General features: G+C 42.6%; 1 protein-coding gene across 1 annotated transcript in view; it reads right to left on the bottom strand.

The window, feature by feature from the left end:
* Nucleotides 1-12,259: 12,259 nt before the first annotated feature.
* LOC118965093 (agouti-related protein-like) overlaps nucleotides 12,260-14,239 on the bottom strand; it is a 4,356-nt gene continuing 2,376 nt past the window's right edge. Inside the window, exon 3 of the mRNA XM_036981837.1 lies at nucleotides 12,260-13,283. Within this exon, the coding sequence (XP_036837732.1) occupies nucleotides 13,092-13,283 (192 nt within the window). The 3' untranslated portion in view covers nucleotides 12,260-13,091. The remainder of the gene's footprint in view (nucleotides 13,284-14,239) is intronic.

Here is a 14,239-nt window from a genome sequence, read left to right as displayed (position 1 = left end):
CATGTTTGTTCCTTGGTGTTTCTTGAAAACGTGGGGTTTTGATAGTTAATGCAGCGATCAGCAGTTAACAGAATAACAAAGTGTTCTCTTGCATAGCCACATCATTCAACAGAAATACTCATCATAAAATGTAGATGATAATACAAGATATACACATGGAATTATAGATATACCTCTCCTTAATGCAACCGCTGTGTCAGATTTTGTTTTTGTAATTACGGAAAAAGAAACCCATGCAATAATCTGAAGTGAAAGTCACAGTAGCCGCAACGATGGCGTCAACATAAACAAGAAATTACATTCTAAATATTCCCTTACCTTTGATGATCTACATCAGAAAGCACTCCAGGAATCCCAGGTCCACAATAAATGTTTGTTTTGTTCGATGATGTCCGTTATTTATGTCCAAATACCTTCTTTTGTTAGCGCGTTTGGTACGCATATCCAAACGCTCATTCTGGTCAGCGTTACATCGGACAAAAACTTCAAAAAGTTATATTACAGGTCGAAGAAACACTTCAAACTAAGTACAGAATCAATCATTAGGATGTTTTTAACATATAGCTTCAATAAAGTTCCAACCGGAGTATTCCTTTGTGTCTTCATGCGCAATAGAACGCAAGTGGATACCATGAGTAATAAGCGTGATCAGAAAATGGCTGACTGCCAGACACCTGATAGATTCTGCTCTCATTCACTCCCACAACAACGTAGATGTTTCATTCAAATTTCCATAGATGGTTGACATCTAGTGGAACCCCTAGGCAGTGCAACATCATTAATATCTCAAGGGGATTTCATTGGGGACTTTGGTGAATACATACAAAGCTCAGATTTCTCACTTCCTGTTTTGATTTCTCCTCAGGATTTTGCCTGCCATATGAGTTCTGTTATACTCACAGACATCATTCAAACAGTTTTTAGAAAAGTTAGAGTGTTTTCAATCCAAAACTAATAATAACATGCATATATTAGCAACTGAGACTGAGGAGCAGGCCGTTTACTTTGGGCAACTTATTTATCTAAGCTACTCAATACTGCCCCCCAGCCAGAAGAAGTTTTAAAGAGTTATGTTCGCTTACCACACTGCGCCTCCTCTTTATGACGACCATGACAGAACAACCCACCATAACAGGACCAAGCAGCGTGAAAAGGAGCAGTATAATATAGTGATGGTATAATGTAGTGATGGTATAATGAAGTGATGGTATAATGTAGTGATGGTATAATGTAGTGATGGTATAATGTAGTGATGGTATAATATAGTGATGGTATAATGAAGTGATGGTATAATGTAGTGATGGTATAATGTAGTGATGGTATAATGTAGTGATGGTATAATATAGTGATGGTATAATGTAGTGATGGTATAATATAGTGATGGTATAATATAGTGATGGTATAATGTAGTGATGGTATAATATAGTGATGGTATAATGAAGTGATGGTATAATATAGTGATGGTATAATATAGTGATGGTATAATATAGTGATGGTATAATGAAGTGATGGTATAATGTAGTGATGGTATAATATAGTGATGGTACAATGTAGTGATGGTATAATATAGTGATGGTATAATGTAGTGATGGTATAATATAGTGATGGTATAATGTAGTGATGGTATAATGTAGTGATGGTATAATATAGTGATGGTATAATGTAGTGATGGTATAATGTAGTGATGGTATAATGTAGTGATGGTATAATGTAGTGATGGTATAATATAGTGATGGTATAATGTAGTGATGGTATAATGTAGTGATGGTATAATGTAGTGATGGTATAATGTAGTGATGGTATAATGTAGTGATGGTATAATATAGTGATGGTATAATATAGTGATGGTATAATGAAGTGATTGTATAATATAGTGATGGTATAATGTAGTGATGGTTTAATATAGTGATGGTACAATGAAGTGATGGTATAATATAGTGATGGTATAATGTAGTGATGGTATAATATAGTGATGGTATAATGTAGTGATGGTATAATATAGTGATGGTATAATGAAGTGATAGTATAATATACTGATGGTATAATGTAGTGATGGTATAATATAGTGATGGTATAATGTAGTGATGGTATAATGTAGTGATGGTATAATATAGTGATGGTATAATGTAGTGATGGTATAATGTAGTGATGGTATAATGTAATAAATTGGTATAATGTAGTGATGGTATAATGTAGTGATGGTATAATATAGTGATGGTATAATGTAGTGATGGTATAATGTAGTGATGGTATAATATAGTGATGGTATAATGTAGTGATGGTATAATGTAGTGATGGTATAATGTAATAAATTGGTATAATGTAGTGATGGTATAATGAAGTGATGGTATAATATAGTGATGGTATAATGTAGTGATGGTGCGGCCGACATTAAGCTCAAGTTATTTTTTAGTCTTAAACTTTCCATATGTAGGCTCTACGTCTCCGTGTTGAGATGTATGACATCACTGTATGACATCACTGTATGACATTACTATATGATATCACTGTATGACATCACTGTATGACATCATTGTATGACATCATTGTATGACATCACTGTATGACATCACTGTATGACATCACTGTATGACATCATTGTATGACATCATTGTATGACATCACTGTATGACATCACTGTATGACATCACTGTATGACATCACTGTATGACATCATTGAATGACATCACTGTATGACATCACTGTATGACACCGCAGTATTGAAATAGTCACGTAATGTAAACAGTAAGTATTATTTTTATATCAGTATACTTTTTTTTTAAGGGGATTGTCATGGTATATATTTAAACCAGGATAGTCAAGTACCCAAGTGTTGTCAGACAACTAACAGGACTTCATACCGCTCTGTGGTGTCTGGTTACGCCCACATCGTCAACGGGGAGGAGCCTGGGGTGTCTGGTTACGCCCATATCGTCAACGGGGAGGAGCCTGTGGTGTCTGGTTACGCCCACATCGTCAATGAGGAGGAGCCTGTGTTGTCTGGTTACGCCCACATCATCAACGGGGAGGAGCCTGTGCTGTCTGGTTACGCCCACATCGTCAACGGGGAGGAGCCTGTGGTGTCTGGTTACGCCCTCATCGTCAACGGGGAGGGGCCTGTGGTGTCGGGTTACGCCCGCCTGCAGGTGTCCCTCCAGGACAACACTGGATTTCTGCGGTGGCTCTCTGATCAACAATGGGTTGTGACTGCTGCCCACTGCATCGTGAAGTCAGCCTTGTATTGAACACAGCAATGGCAACACTCTCAATGCCAACACCTATTTTACACTCTCTATCCCCCGTGGGCAAAGCGGTTTGAAATGACTTCATTACAACGTGTTGACAATAAGATATTGATGTTGTAATGACGTCAATTGAAGTGGTTTTTGCCTGCTGGGTTGAAAGCATGAAATTGGAGTCTCATCCCATCCCCTTTTTTGTGTGTGTTTTTTGTAGTGACTATAATTGTTTGTTGCAGAACTTCTCGCCGTGTGATCCTGGGAGATCCGTTGGCTCCAACCCTGAGACATCCAGACCATTGTGTGGGCAAGGTGGGGACAGGCCACTAAATGTATTAAATACAAAACACAACATTTTGAAGTGAAGGTAGTATCCTGGGTGCCAGTAATGTTCCTGTTCTCTCACCAACTCCTCATCCCTTATCGTCATGTCAAACACGCTCGGTGACAAGATAGCAACAATATACGACATGACCAAATGTATGTGGACACCTGCTCATCGAACATTAATATGTAGTTGGGTCCCCCCTCCTTTGCTGCCATAAACAGCCTCCACTCTTCTGGGAAGGCTTTCCACTAGATGTTGGAACATTGCTGCTATAACAGCCTCTACTCTATTGGGAAGGCTTTCCACTAGATGTTGGAACATTGCTGCTATAACAGCCTCTACTCTACTGGGAAAGCTTTCCACTAGATTTTGGAACATTGCTGCAGGGGGACTTCCTTCCATTCAGCTACAAGAGCATTAGTGAGGTCGGGCACTGATGTTGGGCGATTAGGCCTGGCTTGCAGTCGGCTTTCCAAATCATCCCGAATGTGTTTGATGGGGTTGAAGTCAGGGCTCTGTGCAGGCCGGTAAAGTTCTTCCACACCGTTCTCGACAAACCATTTTGTGCACGGGGGCATTGTCACGTGAAAGGGTCTTCACCAAACTGTGGCCGCAAAGTTGGAAGCACAGAATCTTCTAGAATGTAATTTTATGCTGTAGCGTTAACATTTCCCCTTCACTTGGAACTAAGGAGCCCGAACCATGAAAAACAGCCCCAGACCAGTATTCCTCCTCCACCAAAACAATGTGGAGTTAGTAGTATGCATTGGGGCAGGAAGCGTTCTCCTGCCATCCGCCAAACCCAGATTTGCCAAACCCAGAGTTTCCACTGCTCCACAGTCCAATGGCGTCGGAGCTTTGCAACCCCTCCAGCCGACGCTTGGCATTACGTATGGTGATCTTAGGCTTGTGTGCGGCTGCTCGGCCATGGAAACCCATTTCATGAAGCTCCTGACCAACAGTTAGTGTGCTGATGTTGTGATTTTTACAAGCTACGCTCTTCAACACTCGGTCGTCCCGTTCTGTGAGCATGGGGGACCCATGTGTCCTCAGTACGCGTCGCTGAGTCCAACGATGACTTCCCCAGTGGCATGAAGTGTGTGACCTCTGGCTGGGGTCTGACCCGCTACAACGGTAACCAATCACTAGCTGAGTCCAACAATGACTTCCCCGGTGGCAGGAAGTGTGTGACTTAACAAAACAAGACCTCTGACGGTCCATGAGTTCAACAACAACGAAGACTTAACCAAACAAGACCTCTGACGGTCCATGAGTTTAACAACAACGAAGACTTAACCAAACAAGACCTCTGACGGTCCATGAGTTCAACAACAACGAAGACTTAGCCAAACAAGACCTCTGACGGTCCATGAGTTCAACAACAACGAAGACTTAACCAAACAAGACCTCTGACGGTCCATGAGTTCAACAACGACGAAGACTTAACAAAACAAGACCTCTGACGGTCCATGAGTTCAACAACGACGAAGACTTAACAAAACAAGACCTCTGACGGTCCATGAGTTCAACAACAACGAAGACTTAACCAAACAAGACCTCTGACGGTCCATGAGTTCAACAACAACAAAGACTTAACCAAACAAGACCTCTGACTGTCGATGAGTTCAACAACGACGAAGACTTAACAAAACAAGACCTCTGACGGTCCATGAGTTCAACAACGACGAAGACTTAACAAAACAAGACCTCTGACGGTCCATGAGTTCAACAACAACGAAGACTTAACCAAACAAGACCTCTGACGGTCCATGAGTTCAACAACAACAAAGACTTAACCAAACAAGACCTCTGACGGTCCATGAGTTCAACAACAACAAAGACTTAACCAAACAAGACCTCTGATGGTCCATGAGTTCAACAACAACGAAGACTTAACAAGACCTCTGACGGTCCATGAGTTCAACAACAACGAAGACTGAACCAAACAAGACCTGACAGTCCATGAGTTCAATAACAACGAAGACTTAACCAAACAAGACCTCTGACGGTCCATGAGTTCAACAACAACGAAGTCTTAACAAAACAAGACCTGTGACGGTCCATGAGTTCAACAACATCGAAGACTTAACCAAACAAGACCTCTGACGGTCCATGAGTTCAACAACAACGAAGACTTAACAAAACAAGACCTCTGATGGTCCATGAGTTCAACAACAACGAAGACTTAACCAAACAAGACCTCTGATGGTCCATGAGTTCAACAACAACAAAGACTTAACAAAACAAGACCTCTGATGGTCCATGAGTTCAACAACAACAAAGACTTAACAAAACAAGACCTCTGATGGTCCATGAGTTCAACAACAACGAAGACTTAACCAAACAAGACCTCTGATGGTCCATGAGTTCAACAACGACGAAGACTTAACAAAACAAGACCTCTGATGGTCCATGAGTTCAACAACAACAAAGACTTAACAAAACAAGACCTCTGATGGTCCATGAGTTCAACAACAACGAAGACTTAACCAAACAAGACCTCTGATGGTCCATGAGTTCAACAACGACGAAGACTTAACAAAACAAGACCTCTGATGGTCCATGAGTTCAACAACAACAAAGACTTAACCAAACAAGACCTCTGATGGTCCATGAGTTCAACAACAACAAAGACTTAACCAAACAAGACCTCTGATGGTCCATGAGTTCAACAACAACAAAGACTTAACAAAACAAGACCTCTGATGGTCCATGAGTTCAACAACAACAAAGACTTAACCAAACAAGACCTCTGATGGTCCATGAGTTCAACAACAACAAAGACTTAACAAAACAAGACCTCTGATGGTCCATGAGTTCAACAACAACGAAGACTTAACCAAACAAGACCTCTGATGGTCCATGAGTTCAACAACAACAAAGACTTAACAAAACAAGACCTCTGATGGTCCATGAGTTCAACAACAACAAAGACTTAGCCAAACAAGACCTCTGATGGTCCATGAGTTCAACAACAACAAAGACTTAACCAAACAAGACCTCTGACGGTCCATGAGTTCAACAACAACAAAGACTTAACCAAACAAGACCTCTGATGGTCCATGAGTTCAACAACAACAAAGACTTAACCAAACAAGACCTCTGACGGTCCATGAGTTCAACAACAACAAAGACTTAACCAAACAAGACCTCTGATGGTCCATGAGTTCAACAACAACAAAGACTTAACCAAACAAGACCTCTGACGGTCCATGAGTTCAACAACAACAAAGACTTAACCAAACAAGACCTCTGATGGTCCATGAGTTCAACAACAACAAAGACTTAACCAAACAAGACCTCTGACGGTCCATGAGTTCAACAACAACAAAGACTTAACCAAACAAGACCTCTGACGGTCCATGAGTTCAACAACAACAAAGACTTAACCAAACAAGACCTCTGATGGTCCATGAGTTCAACAACAACAAAGACTTAACCAAACAAGACCTCTGACGGTCCATGAGTTCAATAACAACGAAGACTTAACCAAACAAGACCTCTGACGGTCCATGAGTTCAATAACAACGAAGACTGAACCAAACAAGACCTGACAGTCCATGAGTTCAATAACAACGAAGACTTAACCAAACAAGACCTCTGACGGTCCATGAGTTCAACAACAACGAAGTCTTAACAAAACAAGACCTGTGACGGTCCATGAGTTCAACAACATCGAAGACTTAACCAAACAAGACCTCTGACGGTCCATGAGTTCAACAACGACGAAGACTTAACCAAACAAGACCTCTGATGGTCCATGAGTTCAACAACAACAAAGACTTAACCAAACAAGACCTCTGACGGTCCATGAGTTCAATAACAACGAAGACTTAACCAAACAAGACCTCTGACGGTCCATGAGTTCAATAACAACGAAGACTTAACCAAACAAGACCTCTGACGGTCCATGAGTTCAACAACATCGAAGACTTAACCAAACAAGACCTCTGACGGTCCATGAGTTCAACAACGACGAAGACTTAACCAAACAAGACCTCTGATGGTCCATGAGTTCAACAACAACAAAGACTTAACCAAACAAGACCTCTGACGGTCCATGAGTTCAATAACAACGAAGACTTAACCAAACAAGACCTCTGACGGTCCATGAGTTCAATAACAACGAAGACTTAACCAAACAAGACCTCTGACGGTCCATGAGTTCAACAACGACGAAGACTTAACCAAACAAGACCTCTGATGGTCCATGAGTTCAACAACAACAAAGACTTAACCAAACAAGACCTCTGACGGTCCATGAGTTCAATAACAACGAGGACTTAACCAAACAAGACCTCTGATGGTCCATGAGTTCAACAACGACGAAGACTTAACCAAACAAGACCTCTGATGGTCCATGAGTTCAACAACGACGAAGACTTAACCAAACAAGACCTCTGATGGTCCATGAGTTCAACAACGACGAAGACTTAACCAAACAAGACCTCTGACTGTCGATGAGTTCAACAACTTGTCATGTAACTTGTCTTGTTTTTGTGGACCCCAGGAAGAGCAGCTTCTGCCAAAGCTAATGGGGATCCCAATAACCAAATAGTAAACAACTATTATGAGAATGATTATTGAAAGACCCCTAAATAACTCAACTACAGTATATTCATAGTCACTCTCAAAGTCATTCAAAAGGACGAGGAGGAGTAGTAGGAAGGATCGGAGGACCAATGCGCAGCGTGGTAAAAGTGTCCATAATATTTAATAAGGATCATGAACACTGAACAAAAGAATAAACGACAACGTGACTGAACTAAACCGAAACCGTAGCGTGTGGACCAAACACTGACACGGAAAACAAACACCCACAACTCCAAAGAGAAACCAGGCTACCTAAGTCAGAGCATCAAGAGTCACTGCATCTCAGTGCTAGAGGCGTCACTACAGACCCTGGTTCAATTCCAGGCTGTATCACAGTGGTCTAAGGTACTGCATCTCAGGGCTAGAGGCGTCACTACAGACCCTTGTTCAATTCCAGGCTGTATCACAGCGGTCTAAGTCACTACTTCTCAGTGCTAGAGGCGTCACTACAGACCCTGGTGCAATTCCAGGCTGTATCACAGTGGTCTAAGGCACTGCTTCTCAGTGCTAGAGGAGTCACTACAGACCCCGGTTCCATTCCAGGCTGTATCACAACCAGCTGTGATCATGAGTCCCATAGGTCTGGCCGTGGGTAGGCCGTCATTGTAAAATAAGAATTTGTTCTAAACTGACTTGCCTAGTTTAAAAAAAACTGAGGCCTAACACTGTCTACCCATAAACCACCTGGGTTCAAATACTATTTAAAATCATTGAGCTGAACAACAGAATAGTTACAAAAAAAGGCAAACCCTGTCGAACTAGCACTCCAGGCAGGCTAGATTAAACGCTCAAAGGTATTTGACAGATATCAAATCATGTTTGAACCCAGGTCTTATTGAGAAGAAGATGTTTGATGTGTTTATTAGTGATGTAGTGAGGGTGTCAGCTGGTGGCCTACAAAAGCCCAGGGAGACATAAAGCATAAAGACTGCCTTGTTGACTCACCACATCAGACTTTGGTGTCATGTGAAGAGAACCAGTAGGGATACGCTAGGGAAATACCCAGAGTCATTGTCTCAGGGTGTTAGAGAATACCCAGAGTGGTTGTCTCAGGGTGTTAGAGAATACCCAGAGTGGTTGTCTCAGGGGTGTTAGAGAATACCCAGAGTGGTTGTCTCAGGGTGTTAGAGAATACCCAGAGTAGTTGTCTCAGGGTGTTAGAGAATACCCAGAGTGGTTGTCTCAGGGTGTTGGAGAATACCCAGAGTGGTTCTCTCAGGGTGTTAGAGAATACCCAGAGTGGTTGTCTCGGTGTGTTGGAGAATACCCAGAGTGGTTGTTTCAGGGTGTTAGAGAATACCCAGAGTGGTTGTCTCAGGGTGTTGGAAAATACCCAGAGGGGTTGTTTCAGGGTGTTAGAGAATACCCAGAGTGGTTGTCTCAGGGTGTTAGAGAATACCCAGAGAGGTTGTCTCAGGGTGTTAGAGAATACCCAGAGTGGTTGTCTCCGGGTGTTAGAGAATACCCAAAGTGGTGGTCTCAGGGTGTTAGAGAATACCCAGAGTGGTTGTCTCAGGGTGTTAGAGAATACCCAGAGTGGTTGTCTCAGGGTGTTAGAGAATACCCAGAGTGGTTGTCTCAGGGTGTTAGAGAATACCCAGAGTGGTTGTCTCAGGGTGTTAGAGAATACCCAGAGTCATTGTCTCAGGGTGTTAGAGAATACCCAGAGTGGTTGTCTCAGGGTGTTAGAGAATACCCAGAGTGGTTGTCTCAGGGTGTTAGAGAATACCCAGAGAGGTTGTCTCAGGGTGTTAGAGAATACCCAGAGTGGTTGTCTCCGGGTGTTAGAGAATACCCAAAGTGGTGGTCTCAGGGTGTTAGAGAATACCCAGAGTGGTTGTCTCAGGGTGTTAGAGAATACCCAGAGTGGTTGTCTCCGGGTGTTAGAGAATACCCAAAGTGGTGGTCTCAGGGTGTTAGAGAATACCCAGAGTGGTTGTCTCAGGGTGTTAGAGAATACCCAGAGTGGTTGTCTCAGGGTGTTAGAGAATACCCAGAGTCATTGTCTCAGGGTGTTAGAGAATACCCAGAGTGGTTGTCTCAGGGTGTTAGAGAATACCCAGAGTGGTTGTCTCAGGGTGTTACAGAATACCCAGAGTGGTTGTCTCATGGTGTTAGAGAATACCCAGAGTGGTTGTCTCAGGGTGTTAGAGAATACCCAGAGTGGTTGTCTCAGGGTGTTGGAGAATACCCAGAGTGGTTGTCTCAGGGTGTTAGAGAATACCCAGAGTGGTAGTGTTGACCTTTAGAGGGCAGATTGGTTGACCTTTAAGGGGCAGTAGTGTTGACCTTTAAGGGGCAGTAGTGTTGAACTTTAAGGGGCAGTAGTGTTGACCTTTAAGGGGCAGTAGTGTTGACCTTTAAGGGGCAGTAGTGTTGACCTTTAAAGGGCAGTAAGTGTTGACCGTATGGCTCCGATCCAGACTAGTGCGTTAGGCAGTGTGAGTGTGTTTATGAATGCCAAAGGAGATATCACCTAGAGGCCGCCATTTAGTGGAGATATCACCTAGAGGCCGCCATTTAGTGGTGATATCACCTAGAGGCTGCCATTTAGTGGAGATATCACCTAGAGGCTGCCATTTAGTGGAGATATCACCTAGAGGCTGCCATTTAGTGGAGATATCACCTAGTATATGATATAATGAATCATGTCAGTGTGTTTATGCATGCCAAAGGAGATATCACCTAGAGGCTGCCATTTAGTGGTGATATCACCTAGAGGATGCCATTTAGTGGAGATATCACCTAGAGGCTGCCATTTAGTGGTGATATCACCTAGAGGCTGCCATTTAGTGGAGATATCACATAGAGGCTGCCATTTAGTGGAGATATCACCTAGAGGCTGCCATTTAGTGGAGATATCACCTAGAGGCTACCATTTAGTGGTGATATCACCTAGAGGCTGCCATTTAGTGGTGATATCACCTAGAGGCTGCCATTTAGTGGAGATATCCCCTAGAGGCTGCCATTTAGTGGAGATATCACCTAGAGGCTACCATTTAGTGGAGATATCCCCTAGTATATGATGTTATGAATCATCACAGTGTGTTTATGAATGCCAAAGGAGATATCCCCTAGTATATGATGTTATGAATCATCACAGTGTGTTTATGAATGCCAAAGGAATGCCCTAGTTTTTTTTATTTTTTATTTTTTTTATTTTTTATTTTACCTTTATTTAACTAGGCAAGTCAGTTAAGAACAAATTCTTATTTTCAATGACGGCCTGGGTGGGTTAACTGCCTGTTCAGGGGCAGAACGACAGATTTGTACCTTGTCAGCTCAGGGGTTTGAACTCGCAACCTTCCGGTTACTAGTCCAACACTCTAACCACTAGGCTACCCTGCCCCATATCATCCCGTATCATCACAGTGTGTTTATGAATGCCAAAGGAGATAACCCCTAGTATATGATGTAATGTATCATCACAGTGTGTTTATGAATGCCAAAGGAGATATCCCCTAGTATATGATGTTATGGATCATCACAGTGTGTTTATGAATCCTAAAGGAGATATCACCTAGAGGCCCCCATTTAGTGGAGATATCCCCTAGTATATGATGTTATGGATCATCACAGTGTGTTTATGAATGCCAAAGGAGATATCACCTAGAGGCCACCATTTAGTGGAGATATCCCCTAGTATATGATGTTATGTATCATCACAGTGTGTTTATGAATGCCAAAGGAGATATCCCCTAGTATATGATGTAATGTATCATCACAGTGTGTTTATGAATGCCAAAGGAGATATCACCTAGAGGCCACCATTTAGTGGAGATATCCCCTAGTATATGATGTTATGTATCATCACAGTGTGTTTATGAATGCCAAAGGAGATATCCCCTAGTATATGATGTAATGTATCATCACAGTGTGTTTATGAATGCCAAAGGAGATATCACCTAGAGGGTGCCATTTAGTGGAGATATCCCCTAGTATATGATGTTATGTATCATCACAGTGTGTTTATGAATGCCAAAGGAGATATCCCCTAGAGGCTGCCATTTAGTGGAGATATCCCCTAGTATATGATGTTATGTATCATCGTCATTTAAAATGTCAGTTCAGAGACCATTTTTATTTTCTATGACACAAAATAATAACTTTTTTTTATTTCATTTTCATTCATAAGATACAATAAATTACTATTTGCACTGATTTCTTTAACTTACCTAGAGAGAGTGTTTGACTTTCAAAATAATGGCTATACCAATTGATTACCATTGTTTTTAATAAAAAGCTGTTTCCCTATTATGGAATTTCCATGAAAAAATATATATATATTGTCAACTACAGGTATTTAAAAATATATATATATAATTCATTATGCGAGTTTCACATACTGAAGTCTTAAACCACGTAGCAGAAACAGTTAAACTCTGCCTCACAATTAGACTACTGTTAAGACTCTGGGCACATGATGAACATACGGATCCTGATTCACTATTTAAAATCAATAAACACAACTTTAAATGTCCACTTTTGATTTGAGTAATGTAAGTATTTTACATTCTGGTCTCTTTAAAAATATAAATATGTTCCCAGTTTTTTTTAAGATTAAAATTAATTAACAAAAAAAATGATCTTAGCCCAATTTTTTTTTAGACAATTATATTACCTTTTTAGAGATTGATTTGTCTTTTGACTTTCATTGAACGATAAATGTACACCCAACGTAACATCCATCTAACCTATCGGGGAAAAAATAAAATAAAAATAAAACACAACCAGAGTTAACATCAAGAAGAAAATACAACGAGAGTGTCCTATTGGCCGGTCTCACTGATGCATCCTGGGATGTATAGTCTGTGTTTGCGTGCTCATAAAATCAAGCCTTGCGGATATGAATTAGATACTGACTGTAGACTGGCAGAGAAAGGGGCCCCACCGTGAGAGGAGGGGGCCGTAGAGGGTTTTCTAGGAGTGTTTTAGGGACGCCGGTGAGCCCCGGCGCAGGCCGTCCGACGGCAGTAGCAGATGGAGCCGAACATTCGGGGGTAGCGGGTATCGCAGGGATCGCAGCAGGGCAGCGTGTTACCCAGACAGGACTGCTGGTGGGGGATACAGCGACGGGGAGAACGCATGGCCCTGCTCTGCAGCTGCATCACCTCAGCAACATCCTGGTAGATGGACAGACGAGACAGAACACAGACAGGACTGATGTTAGACAGTGGAGGGAGGGAGGGAGGGAGGGAGGGAGGGGACCCAGAACACAGACAGGACCGATGTTACACAGTGGAGGGAGGGAGGGGACCCGGTTGGAGGTCGAGTGGAGAGTCTAGTGCTAGGGACGTCCGTGCCGGCCTGTGCAGGCTAATACGGCAGCAGTAGCAGAACGCGCTGAAGAAGAGGTACTAGCAGGTTTCTACAGCAGGGCAGCGTGTTGCCCAGACAGGACTGCTGGTGAGGGATACAGCGACGGGGAGAACTCATGGCTCTGCTCCCACAGCTGCACAGCCTCAACCTCACAGACAGGACTGTTGGTGAGGGGATACAGCGACGGGGAGAACTCATGGCTCTGCTCCCACAGCTGCACAGCCTCAACCTCAGCCTGGTGGTTGAACAGACAAGACATAACCCAGACAGGACTGCTGGTGAGGGGATACAGCGACGGGGAGAACTCATGGCTCTGCTCCCACAGCTGCACAGCCTCAACCTCAGCCTGGTGGAATGTATGACCCAGTCAGTTGGCCTGGTCCGAACCAGAAGGAGCCAGAGGGCAGGAGCCTCTGTTTCTATAGCGTGAGGCAGCTTGATGTTGCTTTGATGTACAAGTACAGCCCCTGGACAGAATGTTAGACAGTAGACACCACACATACAGACAGACAGATGGACACACACACACACACACACACGTTTGTTTTACTATCCTTGTGGGGACCAAACAACTGATTCCCATTCAAAATCCATTTTTCCCAAACTCTTAACGTAACCTTAACCTTAACCCCTAACTCCTATCCCTAAACCTTAACCCATAGCTCCTAACTCCTAACCCTTAACTCCTAACCCTTAACTCCTACCTTCTAACCCCTAACCCCTAACTCCTAAGCTTAACTCCTAACCCTAACCCTAACCT

Source organism: Oncorhynchus mykiss, chromosome 6 (assembly GCF_013265735.2).
Source record: "Oncorhynchus mykiss isolate Arlee chromosome 6, USDA_OmykA_1.1, whole genome shotgun sequence".
Classification (NCBI taxonomy): Eukaryota; Metazoa; Chordata; class Actinopteri; order Salmoniformes; family Salmonidae; genus Oncorhynchus; species Oncorhynchus mykiss.
The sequence above is the reverse complement of the archived record's forward strand: the minus strand, read 5'-3'. Positions and strand labels throughout refer to the sequence as shown.